Source organism: Ixodes scapularis, unplaced genomic scaffold (genome assembly GCF_016920785.2).
Source record: "Ixodes scapularis isolate PalLabHiFi unplaced genomic scaffold, ASM1692078v2 PGA_scaffold5__190_contigs__length_132052651, whole genome shotgun sequence".
NCBI classification, from domain to species: domain Eukaryota; kingdom Metazoa; phylum Arthropoda; class Arachnida; order Ixodida; family Ixodidae; genus Ixodes; species Ixodes scapularis.
This window is the reverse complement of record NW_024609880.1, coordinates 36492352-36515510: the sequence shown is the minus strand read 5'-3', so window position 1 is coordinate 36515510 and position 23159 is coordinate 36492352. Positions and strand designations below refer to the sequence as shown.

Here is a 23159-nt window from a genome sequence, read left to right as displayed (position 1 = left end):
TAGGTCATAGCAGCCCTACCACCTCTTTAATTTTCTTTTGGAAGTCGCAGAAAATATTTTTTCTGATAATTCGTTACAAATGTTAGGGACATACACACAGCGTCTGGCCGCACCATATCGCGTTGAACACCAAGGCACTGGAAAGCGTAGGCCTTTTCTTTACAATCTTGGAGAAACATGTTCGATTTTAAAATCAGAATTCCAAAAATGCCGTGCCACCACCGTCTGCTTAAATAAAGAAAATAAAGAAGGGGAAGAAGGGAAGGCCAACGTTATGAAAAATACCTGATCCGCTTAAAAGGGGAGAATTGTACTCTTTAATAGTTAGTTTGAGTATTGCGTATAGGCGGCGAACGCAAGCCCTGTGGGTTTGCGTTAGTGTTTCGTGTTCCACATTGCGCGTTTGCGCATGCGCATCGTGGAGAACGCAACGCTGACGCAAACGCAGAGCGCTTGCGTTGGCTCGTATACGCAATAGTAAAACTCACTAATATGTTCTTCAGTAGACTGTCAACACGGCTCTGCCATCGCAGTGAAACGGAAGCGAAGACAGTTATACCATATCTGAGTATGCTGTAAGCGAACGAGCCTGAGCAATCGTTATTTATCTCAACGGGAAAAATGCTTTTGAGTTTAAAAAGTAAGCAGGCTGCTCTCCGCAACTTACTGGAGACATAAGCGAAGTGACTTTGCCATAACAAGTCACTGTAATATATATATATATATTTCATAGAATTTACATATTCAACCATACGGACAACAATCTTGACCATGTCAGAGGGATGTCAATCACCCGTTTTTAAATGATTTCTGAAAGAAATCAGCTTTGTCTTTTGCACATTTACGAAAATACGTAATCAAAGCAATGTCATTGCTTCGATTATGTTACGTTGCAGGTTGTTCATTGCTTCTTCGTAGCACAGGTTTTTAGAAAGTGTGTATCTGCGTACTAAACACAGTACAGTTGTTAACTGTTGAAGCGAGATCATTAATAAAAATGTAAAATAAAACAAAGGGATAAAATTGAGGCTTGGGGGACACCAGCCTTCGTTTGTAATTTACTGCTATAGTTAACTGCTAATTTACTGCTATAGTTTATACTGCTATACTTGGGATCGATCGGAGAGGTCATTTTTCAGAATCTCGTAAAAAGGTCCACGAAAACCCACCACATACAAATTTTGTAATAAAATCTGATGGTTAACAGTGTCGAAAGCTTTTGCTATCTAGAAAAATAGCACAGGTACAGGTTATTGTTCGAACGCGTCATGGAGCGTATCTGAAAATTATTCTAAGAGTGGTATGGTATTGAATAACAGGCTGAAGTTGAGCTAGTTGGTACATAATTAAAAAATAAACGGTCAGCTAGACGATAGGGACGATAGGGAGGTATGTTATCTCGTCCTGTAATGAAACCGAACTGTCGGCTGGACAAAATATTACAGTTTTTTTTTCCAGAAATGACGTCATCCCTTCGAGAAGAAATGTTTCTAATATCTGCGACAATATTGGCAATATTGATGTTGCTCTGTAATTTTCCATCTTCTCCTTTCGTGCTCACTTGAAAAGTAGCTTGATTATGGCGGGCTTCAAATTTCCTGGAACAGCCGATTTATCCAAGAAGCCGTTTACCATAAACAGTAAAATATCAGCGAGAGCATTAAAGTTTCTTCGGGGCGTAAATGCCAACACTCCATCGATTCCGGGTGACTTGTTTTGTCGAAACCTAAATATTATCCTTGCAAGTTCAGATTCTGTTAGAGTAGGCCAAAACGCTGAGGCTGCTGATATTTCCTTATAACACCCGCCATATTGCACCGAACATGAGCTTTCCGAAGCCCGTGTTAAGTAATGATTAAACTTATCGGCCACTGCAGTGGGATTCTCAGCAAAATGATCCATGCAAGCGAAACAGTTATTATCTCGTCCTCGAATATGGTTTATCACAGACTCATGGTAATAAAACCCGAGACTAGGAAACACAGAAGGGGACGAACACAACACAACGTCCTGTGTTCCTGAGTCTCGGGTTTTATTACCATGAATCATCACCAGCTCGCTTGTTTTTTAAGTATTATTTCAGTTATCACAGACCATGCTTTTGCCGCGTTTCTTGCCGATTGATTGAACTGTCGTAAAAAGTACCGTCGCTTCGTTACACGGGTAAGCGCGGCCACTCCATTTCTTTCAACTCCGCAATCTAAAGCTAAGGCCTGGTTTTTTGGAGCACGTTTTTGGCGCGTCCACAGCCAGTCTCGATATGCCATTGCCCGAATAACGTCCGAATTTAACCAGTTGTAATTTCTTCTACGTTTCTTTATAAGAACTTTTTGGTTGAGATTTTCAAATATTTTTATCTGTTCACAAAACTTTTCATGAATTTTATCAGGAGGATTACACTGAATAAGCGTTAACCGATCAAAACCAGTGACTATAGATCATCGCACTTGCAATGATTGAGTATCAAAGCTTGTATTTTATTGCTTTCACTGTTCTTAATAATAATAATAATAATAATAATAATAATAATAATAATAATAATAATAATAATAATAATAATAATAATAATAATAATAATAATAATAATAATAATAATAATCTTTATTTGCACGAGTACGAGCTATCTTCTGGGAGGCGCGCAAGGCGAAGCAGAAAGGCGAAAGCCTGTACTCAGGTGCGTCTTCCGGCCCACCTCCCAGGAGACAAAACAAACAGGTTACAAACATTAAATAAATCGATGAATGGTGTGCAGTGAAACTTTTCACATAGGCGCGTCTTTAAGTGTTGCATTTAGTATGCTCACATTTAGTGAGTGTATAGGTTTGTGGGGAGAAATACAAGAAAAGAAAAACTTATTTCCTCCGCGCGGGAGAAAAACAAGCACACCGCTTGGTTGACGCGGCTACTTACCGTATTTTCCGGGCTATAGTCCGCGGACTACACATGTTTAAAAGTTGAAATTTTTGGCTGTGCGGACTGTCTACGCGTGCGGACACTTGATTATGACGAGACGGGATGGATTTTGTGAATAAAAGAGTATGTTATTGATAATTTATGTATATTATAGGCTTTTTTTGTGAGCTAAGAAAACATACATATGTCAAGGTGTGCCGCGTATGAGAAGCATTTCGTGTCGACTAAGCACCAGGTGCGGACTATGCACTGGGTGCGGACTATCTAAGTAAAAACTTTCATTTTTTTACCCCAAATTTGCCTCTGCGGACTATACACCGGGTGCGGACTATAGTCCGGAAAATACGGTATATATGGCATCACACTCTCCGATTTGCTGAGTATGCTATAGAATTTTCCTCTCTAAGAAACTTTTAGATTTTGTTTTGTGCTAAGCGTTTTAACTTGACGGCTTTCTTCTGATTTCCTCTTCTCAGAAACCTACACTCACGAAAAGTTGAGTACGATAAATGCGCCACAAAAATACACTTTTGTGCAAAGTTTCATTGCACTGCGCCTTTTGACAGAACTGTACGGCTTCTTTTACAACCGGACTCGCGCTTTGAACCCGGTGACATTTTGATATGAAGGGAAGTGTATACACCGAAGCACAACGCGTTCGACCGAATACCGTGTGTGTGGTAGAAAATAGAACCGTGTTCTTCGAACCGTAAAAATAGAGGGTTTTAGCGAACCGCCTTTGCACATCGGATACTGTACGATGGGCCCTCCGGATACAAACTGCGCATGCGCTATTCCAAAAGTCTCGCACATGCGCAGTTCATACCGGAGGGCCCATCATACCGCATCGGATGTGCGAAAACGCTTCCCTAAAACTGTAAACAGCACCGCCCAACGCTCGGTTTACCAGGGGCCAAAGTTTCAGGACTATACCCTTATGTGATTATAGCGCCTGGAGCGCGTCTCCGACCCCTGCGTTCCGCGTCCTATCCCGCTCGTACATCAAAAGTGGTCCTTGACGGTCAATCAGCTAGTGACGTCACAGAAGTCGGAGTGTCATGCTAGAGCCATGCTGTTAGATGTCGCGACCCTGGCGGTTGGCCGTAGAAATGCTGGTGAAGAGCACGAGCAAACGCGAGTGTCGCTGTCATCGCAGCGTCCTAACGTCTGGCTGCCGGAGTTTCCGTGAACTGATAAGCTGGAGAGCGACATGCAGCGGAGCAGGCGTCTGCCACATTTTCTACGGGGGAAATCGACCACCACTGGTGGCGAATGAGGGGGAAATCGAGGGACCGCTTTTTTTTGGACATGGTAAAACACATTGGTCAGAGACGTGTTCCAGGTACCATAATGCAATTAAAAAGTTAAACGGGATTTTAAAAATTTTCAATGAGAAAATGGAAACCGTTTTGTAGCCAAGGCTACAAGCGCGAGCTAGCCCGCGCCCCCCTTTGAGACATGCATTTCTAGCGCGACCTTTCGTTCTGCTGAAGAACGCTTCAAAGGAGCAACCTCAAGCTCTCGTGCTAGTGGTATATTGGCTGCAGTCTCAGATTAAAGAGACCTATAGCTATGTTTCCATGAACGCGATCGTAGCGCATCGAATCCAGCAGGGACTGTAGGGCAACGAAACGACTCAATACTTGCGAAAATGTGTGTTGTCGAGTGCCTCTTTCATGTAATAGCAGAAAGTCACAATTCAAGGTCGGGTTCAATCCTCTCTCTCAGAAAACGCAAATTTTAGCAAAAAAAAAAAAAAAAAAACACTTTTGTGTGTGTGTGTGCAAGGGGGGGGGGGGGGGGGGTCAGTTTTGTGCGACCGGCAGTTCGTAGCAGATCAGTAGCAGACGATTCCCCGTCGTCTGCTCTCTCACCTCGCCTGCCTCGCTTGAGCGACGCATGGCGAGAATCACAAGATTGCATTCCGGCGCACTCTCGTTTTTCTCGGTACAGCGGTGCAGCAAGTGGACGCACGCGTGGAGTGCCGTCGCTGAAACGAACTCGGAAAGTGCAGCCACTCCTGAAGTGCCGGCCGGAACGAACGCGCTCCACTCTCAGGGTGGCCACGCGTCGGCACGAGTGCAGTAAAACTCGCTATTCGACACACACGCCAAATATAATCAAAGTGTTGAGTCATCGAAAGCACACACTCAGATAGAAAAAAAAAAAATGATACCCATCTTTTTTTTTTTTTTGTAATTTCTAAAAAGCTACACGTGCGTTGACTAAAAAAAGAAACCACAAAACATTTAAGTTTACTAACGTGTAGAAATACGAAAATTCCTACAAGCTGCTACCCGCACTGAGCCCTACTGGGCGACTTCTGCTGAGGCTGGACGGGCGGGTTCCTTGCGGGTTCTGCGGCCGACCTTTCTGCAGAGCCCGACCAAATATTTGGAGGGCTTCTCTGTGGGGTGGCGTTCGTTGGAGCTGCGCTGCGCCCCAGCCATTGGGAGTTTATCCATCAATTCGCTGCTATTGTCTACAGGCTTCGCTCGATAGGACAGGAGAATTTAGGTGCCGTTTGGCGCGGCTTCAAAAGCTGATAACGCCGGTTCGCTCCATAAAGCAGTTAATGCTTTCACATAAAAAAAAAAGTTGCACGGGGAATCGGCAGTACTTCGCGCATTCTCTGCGTAATTCTCAACATGGCGTCATATTGCGGAAATCGCGGCCTGGACGGCTGAACGAAACGGACTCATAGAGTAAAGCGCGAAACACATGTACGACGAAACCGTCCGATCCGACGTCCGACCGCGCAATACGACGGTCGGAGGCGAGGGTTTTCAACGCTCTCCGATGCTACGAAAACCCTCGCCTCCGACCGTCGTATTGCGCGGTCGGACGTCGGATCGGACAGTTTCGTCGTACATGTGTTTCGCGCTTAATACAGTAAACGTAAAGAGAGGACGCAGAAGCCAATTCGCGGCCCAGATAGTGCGTTTAATGCCCTCCGCTACGGGGCGCTTTACTGTGATTTGGTTAAAATTAGTTAGAACTCTTTCTATGAGAAGTATATATTTTTTTAAATTGTGATGCTTTAGCAATATGTAAAGTACTTAAAATGACTAAATAGTTTTAATCTAACACGTCACAAAAATGCCATGGCCTGCCGTGGGCCTGCCCGCCTGCCTGCCTGCGCGCCGTGACCTCAGCATCATTCTGCAAGCCTCTGCTCGTCCGAGCGTCGTTTGCCCGTGCCGTGCGTGCGTGCCGTCCGTCTGTGCTTTCTGCCGCAGCGTGTGGTCGCCTTTGAAACAAGGTGACGCATGACCGCCCGCGTGCTCGCATGCTCGGTGTGAGTATGTCGAGCCGAGCGGCGTGAGCTTCTCGCTCTGGTATTTCCGTCAGGCTGTCGGGCTGCAGTCGTGTGTGCACCTCGGTTATCGATGAGATTGTTTTGTAAATAACTTGACTTATGACTAGGGTTCTGCGTTTTCGGTTTCTATTTTTTCGAAATTCGGCGTACTTTTTTCGGTGTTTATTTTAAAATTTAATTTTCGGTTTTTTTTGGCGTATATTTATGACCGCAAAAATTTATCGGCTTTTTTCGGTGAATATAAAATAAAATCCAACGGACACCGGATCAGATGATCCTTGTACGTAGCTCTGATATTTGTGATCACTCAAAAAATAACGGCACAGATACATTGAAAAAGAAATGGACACTTCATTTGGCAAATGTGTGCAACTGTAAAAGAAACAAGAAAAAAAAACGCAGAAATACAATCAAGTCAGATATGAAGCCTATGCCCCAAAAACATGGAACCTCATCTTCTGTACATCAGGAATACGTGATCTCATTATAGTACACACAAACATGTACTTTCGCAGGTTCTCCTTCTTGATCCACACTATTTCTTTCCTGTTAATATATGACCCTGAGCTTCGAGAACGCCCTCTCAACGCTAACACTGGACGCTGGCAGGCTGTGGAGATGACGCGCTGCCTGAGCCAAAATCGCCGAAAGAGACACGGTGCGACGTTTTGAAGCACAACACAACATGCAGAGCTTGCATCCAGTCAGTCTTCCTCACAACGAGTTTGAAAACACGCTCGCCACGGCTCTGCGGTACGACTGGACGGTCAAAGTGACCTTTTCCGGTTAAAACTGAATTTTAAAAAATGGATTGGACGAAATTTTATCGGTTTTTATCGGTTTAAATCAAAACTGTCGAACCTAAAAACTGACCTTTTCCGGTTAAAACCGAATTTCCGAAAATGGATTCGGCGTACTTTTATCGGTTTTTATCGGTTTAAACCGAAAACTCCGAACCCTACTTATGACCATGCGCACGAAATTTCATGGATTTACAGATGAGGGCGTTGAACGGTGCTGCAGATAGAGCCTTGGTTGTTGTGCTCTCTGGAATTTCCAGGAGGTGGGTTCAGCCCCTTGCATACACTATCGTGTACACTTCAACAGCGTCTTCTTTTATCCGCAGTCCCCTCATTCCTCTCATTGCAGGAGCTTAAGACTGTTGGCTTCACAGTAAAGGCTGTGGTCTGTGATTAGGGGGCTTCGAACACAAGCTTGGCCAACCAACTTGGTGGGTCTGTTGATAAGCCGTTTTTGAAGTTGACAACGAACCTGCTTACTTTACCTTTGATGTTCCGCACCTCATCAAAACAACCAGAAACAATCTTCAAGCACATACATTTTGCATTGAAAATAAGGTTATTGAGTAGTCCCAGATTGTTAAACTTGATCGTTCCACTCATGAAATGTGGTTCCGGTTGCCTCCGAAACATACTGAGAGACCCATTTTTCAAAACCCTTTGGGTAACATGAAAGTAAAGCGTGCCGCAGGTACTGAGTGCCTCAGTCTGTCTCACAGTCCTATCCCTTGTTTATGCCAAGGAGCTTCCTGAGGCAGTCATGGCGACAGCTTATTTCTGCGATAGGATGGACAGACTTTTTGATTGTGTAAATGGCTCACAATTCAAGAAGACAGGGCAGAAGTTGCGTCATGCCACTCTGAAAGGGGAATCTGAGGTACTCGGGGCCTTCACCAGCAACTCGGATGGATTTCAGCATGGAAGTCCAAAGTAGGAGGTAGCCACAAACCATCATAGGGTGGTAAGTTGCTATAAAGAGTGTCCTCATGCTCTGGGAGGAGATTTCAAACAGCCATGACTTTAAGTTCTTACTTAGACAACGCCTGCAGCAAGACCCACTTGAGAGCATATTTGGAGCTATATGACATGCTGGGCTGCAATACAAACCTAAATGTGTATCAGTTAACCTCAGGACTAAAACACTAACAAATAAAGAAACTGTTCAAACTGTCGAACCATGGAAACATAGAGGATGACAAGGCTGACCTCCCCAAGGAGTTGCCAATATTTTTGCACCATGAAAGTTCAATTGCAGACAACGTGGAATGTCTTCCAATTGATAACTTCCCGCCACTAGAGGATATTTCTCAGCTGACATCAAACATCAGGTCTAACATAATTGATTATTCATCCACTTATTACGTTGGAGCTATTTGATTAAGCATTTCATTGAACAGACAACCCACAGTTGTGGCTGTTCTCAGCTGCTGAGGGAGGAGTCTAAACTCGACCAGGCCTCACCAGTACTTTCATGTGCTGAAAGCATACAATGGTGCCTGGAAAACTCTTCGGGAACTAATAGTATTATCATAGGTTGCATTTAATTCCATTCAACAACTAGAAAATCGCTTTCCTGCCGTAATAGAGGATGTGGCGCATGTTCGAGGAGTGTGTGCTGCTTTGTATCACACACTTTCAGGACTGGGTAGTTTAACTTTGATCAGAGTGCCACAAATCTTTTTTTTTTTAAACGTTTTGTAGAATACGCTTCTGTTGGCATGTTCTATTTCTTAACCGGAACTTGGACAAAGTGTGGTTGCACTCTACAGTGGCTGGTAAACAACTAGACAAGTTTAAGAGTTAATAGTGTATTAACGGAGGTGGTTGCCAAATTAAGAACAGAACGTGCTTACTAATTGAGCGGTGCACCTTGAACTCCAAACATTTATTTCAGTTATTTCCAACAAATATGTATTACGGCCACCTTGCTAAAGTATTGATCCACTTTCTACAGAATGTCTACAAAAATATTGTATAGAGGCTATAGATTCGAAAGAAAATCTACCCACTTTTGTATCCACAGTCCATAGTTTTTTAGCCGCTTTTTTACGCCAAACTTCCTTTCTGATCAAATGTATTTTGGGGAATGTTTAGGGACGTTGAATCTTGTCAGACTGAATAGAGTTGTCATTGTTTAGTAATGGCTCTCCCACAGTGTGTTTCAGGCTGTGCCAATTAACTGGTGATGATAGCGATGTCTTATTTATTTCTGTACTTACTTCCTGTGCCCGAGTCGTCCTGAAAGCGAAGGGATCGTTCAGCATGTGCCCCGTGGAAAGTTTTTGTTAATGTGGTTCCTCTAAAAAATCTATACTATTACGAAGTGTACGATATGCCGAACTCCTTCATATTCATTTATTTTTGCATCTTTTTTTTATATAAAACATACAGAGCGTCTGAAGTAAACCATGCATATACGAATGTGGACCAATAAAACATTTTCGAATCACTTTCTGTTGTTGACCCCAAAATGCTCCACCAGTCAGGAGTCAATGCGGAGATTGTGTAACTTCAATGCTCAACAGTAGAAAAAAGCAAACGAACAAGATATACACCTCTGTTTTGTGAAGTAAAAATTTTGTTTGATGCATTTGGACGAATTCTATCGTAAAAATTCAAACAAAACTGCGTCAACATTAAAAAAAAAAAAAGAAAAAAAAAGAATCGGCTTTGGGAGTTGAGTAGCTTCCGAGAGCCTAGCGAGGAGGGAGGCGAGGATGAAAGAGAAGGGTACCGGAGAAACCGGAGCAGAAATCCCCAACCGAAACCGAAACTAACTTGACCGGAACCGGAACAAGGTTATGCTTAATGCCGCCTGCTAGGAGCACGTGGGAGTGCTGGCTGTCACTGGTCTATCTGGGCCGCTGGCAGTGTCCGCTCTTTACTCCGACGCTGTGCGTAGCAAACGCGGCTTAGCGCAGCGCATACATATGCTGATTGGTCGCAGATATCGAATTCCTGGTCGCCGCCGGCCAATGAAAGGCACACGTTCTGCGCTACGCTGCGTTCGCTGCGCTCAAGCTCAACGCCGGAGTGTGCGCCTCGGAGGCGAGGAGGAGAGGACAGCGCGCAAGGACGTCAGAACGCCGAGCTCCGGTTGGAATGATTAGTGGGTGGACCTAAAGCGAGCCGCCTTTGTCTCCAGTGCACTCGTCGAACGCGTAAGAACGCGGAATGCCGGCGTCCGGCGTTTGGCTTTCGCAGGGATGGGCCAAATACATGCAAATATATATCGAAATACAAATACAAAATACTTCGTCAAAAGCGCATTTAATTACAAATCTAATTACATTTCCAAAAAGAAGCATTTAAGTACAAGATACAAATACAACCAAATGTATTTGGTCTCCTTCAAATACTTTTCCAAATACATTCCTCAAAATTTGCGTTAGCGACTTCAGGGCACCTGCGACATGTTTCTTGGTATCTCATTTTAATTTTGCATCGCACACTCGGGAGTTAGTGTGCGAGGCTCTAGTAACGTAATAGAAATATAATCACAAAAAATGTAATCAGCTTGGACGTAATAGGTGAAAAAAGTACAGAGTTTCAAGCAGCTTTTTTGTCGATTACATTTTGGTATAGACCAACAAAGAACTGAGACTACCAAAACGCGCAGCACAAGCTAGAGAATTTTTTATTGTTGCAACTCGCACCAGTTACGAAAATCTGGACGACCCGCGCATTTAGAATGTTCCAGGCAAAAATATGGATGGAAATCAGGCCGGAAAGCATCACAAGTTGTCACAGCTACTTGTGAGCCAGGCTGCCTGTGAACGTCGATTTCGTCACTATTCTTGCCCTGGACTGGCACCGTAATCACAAAGTCACTAAACGCTTGTGCTTGATTGAGAGACAGTGCAATCGGTGCAAAACGTAGTTTTCTTCCTGCTCTGGGCAGTGACAGTAAATTTGAGGGATGTATTTTCGATCACAAAATTGCATTTAATTACAATTGTATCTGAAATATCCACGTTTTAGTATTTAAATACACACGTCAAATACATTACCCGATTTGTAATTAAATACAAATGCAAAATACACAAAGTATTTGAAATACGTATTTTAAATACTTGTATTTGAAATACTGCCCATCCCTGGGCTTTCGTATTCGAAGGCGTTCGGCGAGTGCAGTGGAAGCAAATGTAGCTAGCTTTAGCTCTACCCACTAATCATTCGAATCAGAGCTCTGCGTTCTGACGTCCTCGCGCTCTCTCGTCTCCTCCTCTCCCCCACCTTCTCGGTTACAGGGACACTGACACCCCCCCCCCCCCTTACCCTTTTGCCCCCTAATTTTTTTAAAATATTTTGCCCGGCGATTAATTATGTTATGGTGTCAGAAGACTACCCAATAAATATTTGGCTACAGTCTCACATATATTTTTTATAAAGTAAGAAAAAAAAATACTGCTCGAAACCGAGACCGATACTGGACTGGGATGAAAGAAAAAATATAGAGGAGGACAGAGTTGGCGTAAGTCACGTGGCTGTGCAACTATTTTTTTTTTTATCAACGTATTTTCAAATTTTTAGAAGTCGCAAAAAAAAAAAAAAATGGGTATCCTTTTTTTATTTATCTTTAATTTTGTGTGTGCGCCTTTGATGACCCACGACTTTGATTATCTTTGGTGGTTGTGTCTAAAACAGAAAACGTCACGCGACCACGGAGAAGAGAGTGAGCGCAACTCCTGGTCGGTACTCGATCGGCGGTTTTCGGGTCGAAAGAAAACGAATTTCGATCCGCGAATTGTTTTCTGGGTAATCGGACTCTTATATGTCAGGTACAAATAAAAAACTTGGCGAGCATAAATACCTTGTCAGTGCCCTTTTAAAGGGACACTGACAGGGTATTTAAGCTAGCTAACATTTTTATTTGTACATGGAATATGAGACCCCAACTTACCAGAACACAATTAGCGACTCGCAATTCGTTTTCTTTCCGCCCGAAAACCGCCGATCGAGCACCGGCCAGTTTGAGTTGCGCTCACCCTCTTCTCCGTGGTCACGTGACGTTTTCTATGTTTTAGACACAACCACCAAAGATAATCAAAGTCGTGGGTCATCGAAGGCACACATTCAATACTAAAAGGAGACAGAGAGTATGATATTTTGTGGCTTCTAATATGCTGAAAATATATTGATTATATATATAAAAAAAAAAGAAAGTTGTACAGTTACGTGATTTTCGGTAACATTTCTTTTTCCTCCCCAGTCCAGTTTCGGTTTCGGTTTCGAGCAGTTGAGTTTTTTTACTTTATTATAAAATATACCTGACGCTGTAGCAAACTATCGATTGGGTAGTCTTCTGACACCATAATGGATCGTCTGGCAAAAAATAAGAAAACTAATGTTTTTGGGGGTGTCAGTGTCCCTTTAAGTCCATGCAATCGCAGATTTGATTTTCCTCCATTTTTGCACCAAATCTTTTCTTTTCCCCTATTAGGGTGAATAATAGTGCGCATGAACATTTACCCCCTTTTCTCGTATCTCAACACTTCCCCCCCCCTTGCACCAAACATTTCTGAAAATCGGTTTTAAAACGTTTCAAACAGATGCCGGTAAGTTTTGAAACTTTCTTTGGAGTCTGCTCGTAAGTCCTCTAGCTTTACATTTGGGCGGAGACTGAGCGTCCGGCGATGCATAGTTTATTTTTGTGGAGATTTAGACACCTGTTTATTCCTTCCAAAACATTCGCTATTTTTAGGCGAGCAAAAAACAGACATTGCAAATACATTTCAACATTTTTTAACGAAACCGAAACAGAGAGATTTTTCTATTCTCCAAAAACAGCGATGAGCCTGCTCCCATGCCGCAAACACTGGGTAGGTTGGCTTGGCGGCATAGGAGAATCCAATCCAATCCAATTCAATTCATAAACTTTGGAAAAGGGTATGAGGAAGTTTTGTCGCCCTTATCTTCTGGTCACCGTTGAATCTTGTCCCATCTAGAGCACTATATAGCTCCTTCGGAGCAGAGTAGCGCAATCTAGAACGCCGTCTCTCGGCGACTAGCGGCGAACGCCCGGAGGTTCCAACTGCGGTCAGAAATGCATGGAGAACGTGAGACAATCGCTGTTTCTTCAGTATTGTGGTGGTGTACGGAGTGGCAATTGTTTTTGACATAATAATGGAACATTTCAGAATAATTTGTGCTAAGTTTTGTGCCCCGCAAGGACCTGACTTTTTTTAAAAAATTGCTTGAGCGGCATCATGCAGCAGACGACACGGCGACGTCACACCTTTCACGTGACCCGCTCCGGCCAACCCGAAAAGCCCATCTCCGCTGCGAGCAAGAATCGTCTGCTTCAAACGCCATTGCCTTGGGAATTGCCTTCTCAAAATTTGCACACGCATCCGATATTATTAAAACTTTGATAAAGTGTTTAGTGCTTTACTAGCTTCACGGCAGACTAGTTTTGAAAAGTGTGAACTCGCCGTTCATTTTTTAATCAGCCGTGTTGTATCGATCTCCATGTATTCTCCCATAGGGCTGGCCGCCTCCTGGAACCCTGAGTACCACGTGACTCGCGCCGAGCCGCTCTGTCGGCCATGTTGTCGGCAAAACACGGGGTTCAAAGGATTGCGCTACTCTGCTCCGTAGGAGCTATATAGTGCTCTAGTCCCATCTGCGAAAAGTGGTCGACGAGCTGTGCGATCCTTCGGAAAAGGACACTGCAGCCTGCTACTGTCACATCCACGGCCCTTTCCCCGAGAAGCGTGTTACAAGTTAGAAGTTAGAAGTGATGGCTGGCAGCACTTCGGCGGGTATCTCGCTGGCCGGACGCCTTGCGCTGGTCACCGGTGGCGGCAGCGGCATTGGAAGGGCGGTCTGCAAGGCACTGTCCCAGGAAGGAGCTCGCATCGTCGCCGCCGACAAAAACAAACAAGGCGCCGCGACAACCATCCAAGATCTCCCCGGTGAGATGTGGGGCGATCTCCGGTAGCGGGAAAACACAACCCCCCTATGTTAAAATCCTTGCCGTCTTGCATACTTCTCGTGACAAGTTTGTAGGTATGCTTGGCGCATTGCGCTCGACGGATTGAAAACATCCCGTAATCAGAGCTCTTCGCGTCTCACGGCTCGAAACGCCTGGGGAATCGGCGGCCCAGTGCTTAGGCTACTGGACATTGGCGTTTAAGCATGACTGCCTGTAACTGTTTACGACGAGTAGAGAGCTTGTATTACTGAGAGTTTAGAACTGCTTGTTGGGGTCACGTGATTTATGGGCCGCATTCGCAATGCGAGCTGCGAGAAGGTGATGAAAGCGTTGATCGTCTGAAAACGTCTCCGCCTTTTCTCCTGCTTTCCTCATTGCCACGCGACAACGCAGCGCATACGCACTCGAGACCGATCGCCGCAGGAGGTGTCCGCCACTAACTCGCAAACGCTCCCCATGCTTTGAGATGGACCCTCTTCAATCCAGGCTGTAAGGTTTACATGACCATCTCGGCCGCTTAATCACTGCTGCGTGACGACCGTTACTGATCCCAGGTTAACAGTCATACTTTGAGTTCACTGGGGTCATTAGCTGCATTTATGTCCGCGTCCACGCACAACTTCCAAAAAGTCTTCGCCGTCTAATCAGAAATAAAAGCCCGAAAATTCTATCTCGGACGTTGCTAAGCTTTAGATAGAAAACGTCCGTAAAGCTTGCAGAATCTTCCCTTAACGATTCAACATGAGCGACGCGGGGAAAACCTTGTCATCCTGTTTATTGTAGAGAATTTTGGAGTCCAATTCACGGTTTGTGAGCTGAGAGAAAATGACAGTACATGAAACAACAAAAACCACAGCTCATGCACTAATGGCACTTTCGGAGCGTAAATGTTTAAGGTTAAAAAGAACCGAAGATATGACTGCAGACAAGCATCATTCAGATAACAAGTTAAGTTTGCAGACATGCACAAGGCAGAACAAGGTTGCCTGTATATGATGTCGATGACGTTTGGTCGTTTATGAGTGCTTTCTATTGTATGTAAGGTCTTGAAGTTTTCATATTTTTCCTGGAAACAACTTTTAACGAAGACCAACGAAGACTAAAAACATCATACCGGACATCTTGTAAACCTGAGATGGGAACAATAAAAAAACGGACAAACACAACAAAATCTCAAACGCAGCTGAATTTTATTGATATGAGCATACCAATAAATAGACTTTCAGACAAAAGGAAAAGAGAAGGGGCAAAAAAGAACTGAAATGCATAAACAAGACGGCAACAAGTTCGCCCCAGACAGCCTGAGCCACTCCCCAGCTCCAACACTTTCGGAAAGGTAGCCGACCATCCAAGCAACAACAGCCCCAAAGTCAACACACAAGGCGACTTCCAAAACGCTAAAGCCTAATCCCCATTTCCTACTTCCAAGCAAACGCTTCCCGGTTTTCTCCTCCCTGTTCCCCCCCTTCAAGTTTACGAAGCCCCCCTCACAAAAGCAAAAACTTTTTCATCTGATCACTGATAACCAAGGACGGCTGGCTCACACAATTTCCCCGCTCGCGAATGCACAAGGTCTCCTTAATTAGCCTTCTAAACAATTCTTTTTCGTTACACAGAACGGAAGTTTCCTCCCAAAGAGGGGAACGAATATTACAAGAACTAATATGATTTGCCAACTTAGAACTTTGCGCCATATTTTTTACACACCTTTTATGTTCCGTAAGACGGTCATTCAAACAACGCCCTGTCTGATGAACATAACACAATCCGCAGTCAAAGTGGATCTTGCAGACCGCCTCTGCGACACAGGAGACTGAGGGATCTCTGTGTTTTTTCCCGCAACATCCCTCACGTCGGAAGGTAAACGGGGTGAGTTTGTCTAAACGAAAGTGCGTCTTAAAAACCACATTGAAGTTAAATTTTGCACCCAAGGCTTTTAGGCTATGAGAAAAACCATGAAAATAAGGAATCACAGCAAAGGTTCCACCTTGAACCCTCTCAGCGGTCACCAATGCACGTACAAGCAGTCTACGTGCACTAGAAACGATAAAATCTAAACTATAACCCGCCGACAGTAAACGTATGATTTGAACGCCGAAAGCGTTACCAACACAATGAAAACAAGATTTCTTCAGTACACTGCCAATTAAAGATCTCGCCACCTCCCCTTCAACAAGTTTAGGATGACCCCTCCATCTAGAAAGAACCCTTTTGACAGTTTCCCTCCCTTAAGACCAGCAAAGCCCCTTTTTATTAAATAGTTGCAAGTCCGAAAACTTTAACTTTCTGTCTTTGACTGACTCGGAGGTGAATTTCAATTCCGGTGCAGCGGTCAAAGTAAAGTCATGGATCTCAGTAGCAGAAAGCTGATTCGGAGCACAAACCGAGATGTCATCAGGAAACCTCCGAACCACAATCCTTTCACCACCCAAAGAGCCAACAAAATCTGTTATTTTCTTGTCAAGAGTTTTCAGATAAAACTCAGTCAACACGGGAGCCGCCGCCAAACCAATGCAAACACCTTTCCGCTGTATATAACAGTCACCATTAAAGTTAAGCACAGTTGCCTTCAGATAGCACGTCAGAAGCTCCAGTACTGCATCTACCGAGATACCCACTTTGGCCTGAAAAGAGACTAAATTTTTTTCTAAAAGCTTCCTAACCCTTTCTAGCAACAACATGCTATCTAAAAAATAATATAAATCCTTGATGTCCAAGGACATCAACGTGCACGAGCTCCCATGCAGAGGAGAAATACCCTCGATTGGTTCCTCCGAGTTCCTAAGGGCAATACTGCCCTCCAGAGTGACATGGCCCCCATCTCCCTTGTAAACCCCATCTCAGGGTTTACAAGATGTCGATTAATTACCAGCTTGCCGCCTGCATTCTATCACTGCTTACAAATCATACCTGGCAGCCGTTTTTGCCATGCGAATGAAGTGGATCAAGTTTCATACGTTGGTTTGAACACACCTCTAAATATACCGTTAATAGTTTAACAGTATTTCAAACAGTGTTCATGTATTTATTTTCAGGTGCACACGAACATCATGCACTGGAGGTCGACGTAGGCTCCTCAGATTCCGTGCAGACCTTGTTCGGGGACATCAAGAAGCTTTACTCCGTCCCTGTCAGCGTTGTCGTAAACTGTGCCGGGATCACCCGGGACAGCTTTCTCCTTGACATGACTGAGGAGGCATTCGACAGTGTCAACACGGTCAACCTCAAGGTATGACACTGTTAGGGCTGTTATGCTTGTTCGATGCCATCCATAGCGCTCTGCCAAAGCAATCTAAGGTGACGTCACAGCCTGTCGACTATACTCCGCGACAACTTTTCTTGACAATGCAGTGGAAGGTACAGGCCTGTGTTCCCCCTCCCATTTTGAGTGTGCGCGGGCTCTCCTCCTCCCCCCGGAAGCGGGAAGAGGAGGAGAGCCCGCGCACAGCTTTACTGCACTCAATGTGAGAGACGGAACGCATGCCTGTACCTTCCAATGCATTGCCAAGAAAAGTTGTCGCGGAGTATAGGCACCGTGTACTGTTCAAGACAAAGTGAGTTTGAATGTGACAACGAGTTTTCCTAGCTTGCCCACACCATCTTGTGGCAAAACCGGGAACCTTCATGTGCCAAGCGGTCTTTTAAATGGCTTCTCAACCTCGTTTGCACAGCTTTTACATTCTGTTACCTAGTTGCAATATGCTGATCAGATGCTGCCATACTACCAAAAGGTCAAACTGCAAGCCAAAGCTGTTTGCGGAAGGCCTTGGGAACGCTCAGAACCGGTCGGATCTTCCAGTCCATACGACCGCAGTGCTGCTGCATACATCCGGGACCTTTCTACGCTCGTCGCTCGTTGGTGCCTGATCCCACTGCACTTTTCTAGTATGCGCCGCCTTTTCCACCGCTTGGTGGCGGGTATGTCGATGGGTCATTTCTTGTTTTTGTACTTTCTAAACTGCATTTGTTTTTTTTTCTGATCTAAAATACTGAACACAAACTGCTTTTATAAATAATTGAAATGGTTCGCGCCACATATATTTTGTATTTCGACTAAAAATAAGCTTTTAGCGGCTTTGACCAGTAGGAAGTCCAGGACCAAAGACGTCACATATTGTGCGCTTTAAGCACTGCGGGGCGCCCTTGTAGGTAGAGGAGGTTTCCACGTCGTCCGGTTTAAATATGATGCACTGATATTTAGTTACTCTCTCCGTGCCTGTTGGGTTGCCCGAACCTCAGGAGACGTGGAAACCGCAAAAAAGGTAGACGCTGACATATGATTGCAGGGCCCCTTGAAGGGACCTTGCAATCATATTTAAGCATCTACCTTTTTTGCGGTTTCCACGTCTTTTGAGGTTCGGGCAACCCAGCGGGCACTGGATATCAGTTCATCATATTTTAACCGGACGACGTGGAAACCTCCTCCACCTACAAGGGCGACCCGCAATGCCTAAAGCTCTAACCAGAAGTAAGCCCAGCCAAAATATGTCACATATTTTGTCCTGGGCTTACTTCTGGTTAGAGCCGCTAAAAGCATTTTTTTTAGTCAAAATACAAAATATAAGTGGCGCGAACCGTTTCAATTATTTATAAAAGTAGTTTTTGTTCAGTATTTTAGATCAGAAAAGAAACAAATGCAGTTTAGAAGGTACGGAAACAAGAAATGACCCGTCGACATACCCGCCACCAAGCGATAAAAAAAGCAGCGCATGCTAGAAAGAAGTAGTAGGATCAGGTGGCCCTGCGGTCGTATCGACTGGAGGATCCGACTGGCTCCGAGCGTTCCCAAGGCCTTCGGCGAGCAGCTTTGTCTTGCGGTTTGGCTGTTTCGTGGTATGGCAGCGCAAAGTGGCTCCCATTCTGAACTGATCTTTACCCCGTGTTTGGTGTCATTTGTGGCCAATGAAGTGTCATGCCAAATTAGTGTTTAATCGCGCAGCAAATGCAATGAGAGCCACTCTGGCTGCCCGCTGCATACAGCCTATCCAGAACATTCTTTAGTGGCGCCCTTTTGCGCCGTCGACACGGAGTGCGAGAGCCGTGAGCTCTCGCTGAGCTCAGTACCTTTTCTCTAGTTCGCAGCCACTCAAGCAACCCAGGACGTCATGAAGGAGGTCATTTTTTGCTGGTTTTTGTAATTTCAATTTGCCTATAACTTTTAAAATAAAGCGAAATTCGAGAAAAGAAAAGTTTCATTAAGTTTTTATGTTCATTGCGCTCAGGTTCGGTGCAAATTAAAAACCAGTACAACAGTCCTTGCTGGGCCTCTTTAAGGCTTTAATCACAATTATTCTTTTTAAGCTGGTAAATTGGTAAATTTGACAAACAAAAGTCAAAATTGAATGCTTTCACCATTCAGACATGGGCGAGTACACCTGTGTGAAGGCCAACTTTATGTGACATTCTGACCTAAAGTAAAATGTAGGGGCAAAATTTTTAGCTCCAAACAATTGAAGAAGGTTATGCTTGTCCCAGTCACCTCAACACTGCACGAATACCCATTTATCACAGCAGGGACCATTGTGAAGAATCAAAGGAGTTCGCTAATGCTGGAGAATGTCAACAAACCTTTTGGCCTCTTTGGCTAAAGTAATAATTTGTGAGTGTAATTGTCTCAACTGTTCTCAACTACACATCAAGGTTGATTTAAATCTGAAATCGTACACAGCACCATATTTTCACTTATCCAGCAAAGGCAAAAACTTTTAATTCAATCTTCTTAAAAAAAATATGCATATAAATGAATGAAACCAATTAATCGATTAAAGGGTGTCAATTAGTAGGGTTCAACTTTTTAATTGATGCCCAGCTCTAGAAGGTATATCTCTGGTCACATTGGCTATACCCCCATCCTTATTGGAAACTGATGCATCCTTGTAGCTTTGTATAAGATTAGAGGTGTCGGATAAAAATAAACAAATGGACATGCATGAAGGCTAGTAAGGTCCAATCAAAGCGAAAAAAAAATGAGGCAAGTTGGCACTCCTTCAACACTATAAAAAAAGATACTCAGTAACCAGGATTAGATGAAACATTCATATATGCGGAGAACATGCCAGTTCATCTGCTTCTTGTGCGGAGGGTTTGGAGACATCAAAGGCCTGAGCTCCGATTAGAAGGATAGTGAGTTGACACAAAGGCTAACTGCCTTCGTCTCTACCCACTGTCTCCATCCAATCAGAGTAAGCAAAATCGTCGTCTGCTCCTCCAGCTTAGGGAGCAGTGACCTCAGGGTCAGGCGCGGAACGCAAGCATCGTCTGCTAGTTCAAACCACGGTTGTTTTACCTCTCCTATGGTTTTTGTTAAATCTTCTATTTTTTTTCCACCAACTACTGAGCCTACAAGTACAGGAAGGAGAAAGACTTTAAAGGGTACATTGTTTTTTTGTCGACTAACAACTACCAGACACATTTCAACAAACAATGAACCCACGTCCAAGATGATGCATGCTCTGGATCGAGGAGCAGGTGTGGGGGGGTGGAGCTTTGTCGTACATGTGATCACTCCCTCACACCTTGCCTTATTTCTTCCTCTCCTTCACTTGTGTGCCATGCACAGGACAGAACAGTGTTTGACGTGTCTTTTCTCAGGGGTGGAACGGCTGTGCCATTTGCATCATTTTGCGCTAGGCGCATTTGTCTGTGCCATCCTGCGCCATGTTGCGGAAACTTCGCCACAGCCAACCTCGTGCCATTATGCAAAAAATCGTAAAACATGCGCCAAAAAAATTGTTTTTGTCTTGGTTTCGGTTTCTATCGACTCGAATGGCAACAATCAATGCGTTTAGCTTGATCGACCTTGCAATCCTTTGTTCTGTTTATTCTCCCTGTGTATCCCGAGTTGGAAGTGCACAAAAAAACTCTGGGGTCGGATTCCAAGCGCTACACCACCTGCGACTGGATTGTTATTCTTCAACCATAAGCAGTTAAGCAAGTTGGCCGAGGTGAGGTCGAGTCGTTAAGTGTCAGATTGCCTGAGGCTCTGCGGCCTGGGATCCGGACGTCAGCCAGTTAAAAACAAACGAACAAAAGATTCCTTTCAGAACTTCATCGTTAAAGGTTGGAACCGCATTCCCGCTAGGTAAATCATTATTGAATAGAACTGAAACGCGGTCCGATCCGAGACCTTGCCGGCCAGCAGCTTTCACGCGAGCGGTAGATCTGCTCGGCATACTTTAACCTTGCTCCTGCTTATCACTTTGAATACAATAGCTCCATTAATCGTAGTGTGCTGGTTCAATATTGAGTTGCACAATAGGATAAACTCGAAATTTGTTGCCCTGTTCCTCCGCGCAACTGCACGTCCATTGCTTACGCGCGTCACGTGGTTCGCACATGTAATTAGTAATTACTATGTCGAGCACGTGTGGGTTGTGCGATAAGGAGTGCTGGTTTGCATTTTGAGTAGCTCAAAGCCACTCAGAAAATATCAAGGACACTATCGTCAGAAATATATGGTACTTGCTTTTTGGTTCTCGTTAAGGCTCACAAAGTTTCAAGTTTTCTCATCTGTTACACTGTTATCCCATCTACCTAGGTCCCTCACCACTAATGTTCATCTGTGCTGCTAAGCACAATTGAAATTGCTCCCGTGCTTGTCGAAGACACAAGCTGAAGTGCAGTGAAAACTGATCTGAGCTGCTCCTAGCCTGCTCCAGAATGTAGTTTTAGCTGGTCCCAACCTGCTCCAAAAGAGCTGTTTCAGCTGCTCCCGTGTATCTCATGAGTTTCATCCCTGTTTTTTGTCATCCATACGTCAGTCTCACCGACATTTCATCCTCGCAGGGCACCTACCTGGTGACGCAGGCCGCTGCACGCGAGATGGTGTCACAGAATGTCCAGGAGGGATCCATTGTGAACCTTTCGAGCATCATCGGCAAGACCGGCAACATGGGTCAGAGCAACTACGCCGCCTCCAAGGCGGGAGTCGTGGGATTCACCAAGACGGTTGCCCTCGAACTTGCGAGGCACAACATCCGCTGCAATGCGGTCATGCCTGGCTTCATCGACACTCCCATGGTGGCCCAGGTGCCAGAAAGGGTCATGGCCAAGTTGTTACCCTGCATTCCCCTGGGGCGAAAAGGAACGCCGGAGGAAGTGGCTGAGGCCGTCCTGTTCCTCTGTTCACCAAGGAGCTCCTACGTGACGGGTTCCGTGTTGGAAGTCACCGGGGGAATGTTCATGTGAGGTCGCTCGGTCGGACGTAACCTTTTACCGACGTTGCCTTTGGGAAGAGGGGCTAGGAAAGGAAGACGACCCCTCGGAGTGGATGCATGTCTTGAGTTGTGTTGAAGACTGGTCCAAGGATGGGGGTGACTCTTATTTTTAAAAAAGGTTTCCCTGTTTAGAGAATTCAGGATGTCGGTCAAGTTAATGTTGTGCAAGCCATTAGTAAAATCGCCCCATTTGAACTCGGAATGGTTATAGGTAGGATTCCGTGTTTTTGGAGATTATTTCTCGTGAAATGCGGAGGGTGTTTTTCGAGTTTGTTTTTTTGCTAGGGATTTGGGGTTAACCATAGTTTATTCTTGTTACATTCCCAATTCTTTGAAATTCAAAGCTTATTTTACTCAGTGAAATAAAAAAAAAAAATTCAGAAATTTCATGAACGAAATAAATAAGGTACCATCACCGATTGTCCTGAAGGAACCTTGACGTGCTAAAAGGGAAGCCCATTTTGTCAGTAGTTAGATTTCAAAGGAAACATAAGTGAAATCTCCTCGGGACCACTGAGTTTGTGCTCTTATAAAGTTTAATGGGGGGAATCGGTGGCTGAGTGGGCTAGCTCACACCAGCTCGGGGCATGTGGAGCGAAAGCTCGCGCTGCAGAACCCAGGGATCCTGGGCTCAATCCCCACCCCTGCCTGTTTCGATCTGGATGAGCATCGTACCGGCGTGCGATAGTGTATCACTACTGTGAGGTGCACGTTAAAGACTCCAGGCTAGTGGTTGTACTGCACTGGTTAAATTTCTCATCTACAGCGAGTGACTCGTGACTTTGAAAGGGTGCACACTGTATAAATATCCACACAACCCCCAATTATTATTAATTAAAGTTTAGTTGTAAAACTCTGTCTTTTTTTATGCTTATTTTGTCGCTGTGACCTCGAAATTCTGAGTTTTCCGGATAAATCCGAATTGGGGGAAAATTTAGCGGCGAGTGTTTTTCGGATTTTTTTAGATTTATCTG

General features: G+C 44.6%; 1 protein-coding gene across 1 annotated transcript in view; it reads left to right on the top strand.

Annotated features, from left to right (window-relative positions):
* Positions 1-22763, top strand: part of LOC120839221 (estradiol 17-beta-dehydrogenase 8-like) — a 604311-nt gene extending 581548 nt beyond the window's left edge. Inside the window, exon 3 of the mRNA XM_042293905.1 lies at positions 21755-22763. Coding sequence (XP_042149839.1) covers positions 21755-22156 — 402 coding nt within the window. The 3' untranslated portion in view covers positions 22157-22763. The remainder of the gene's footprint in view (positions 1-21754) is intronic.
* The last annotated feature ends 396 nt before the right edge of the window (positions 22764-23159 follow it).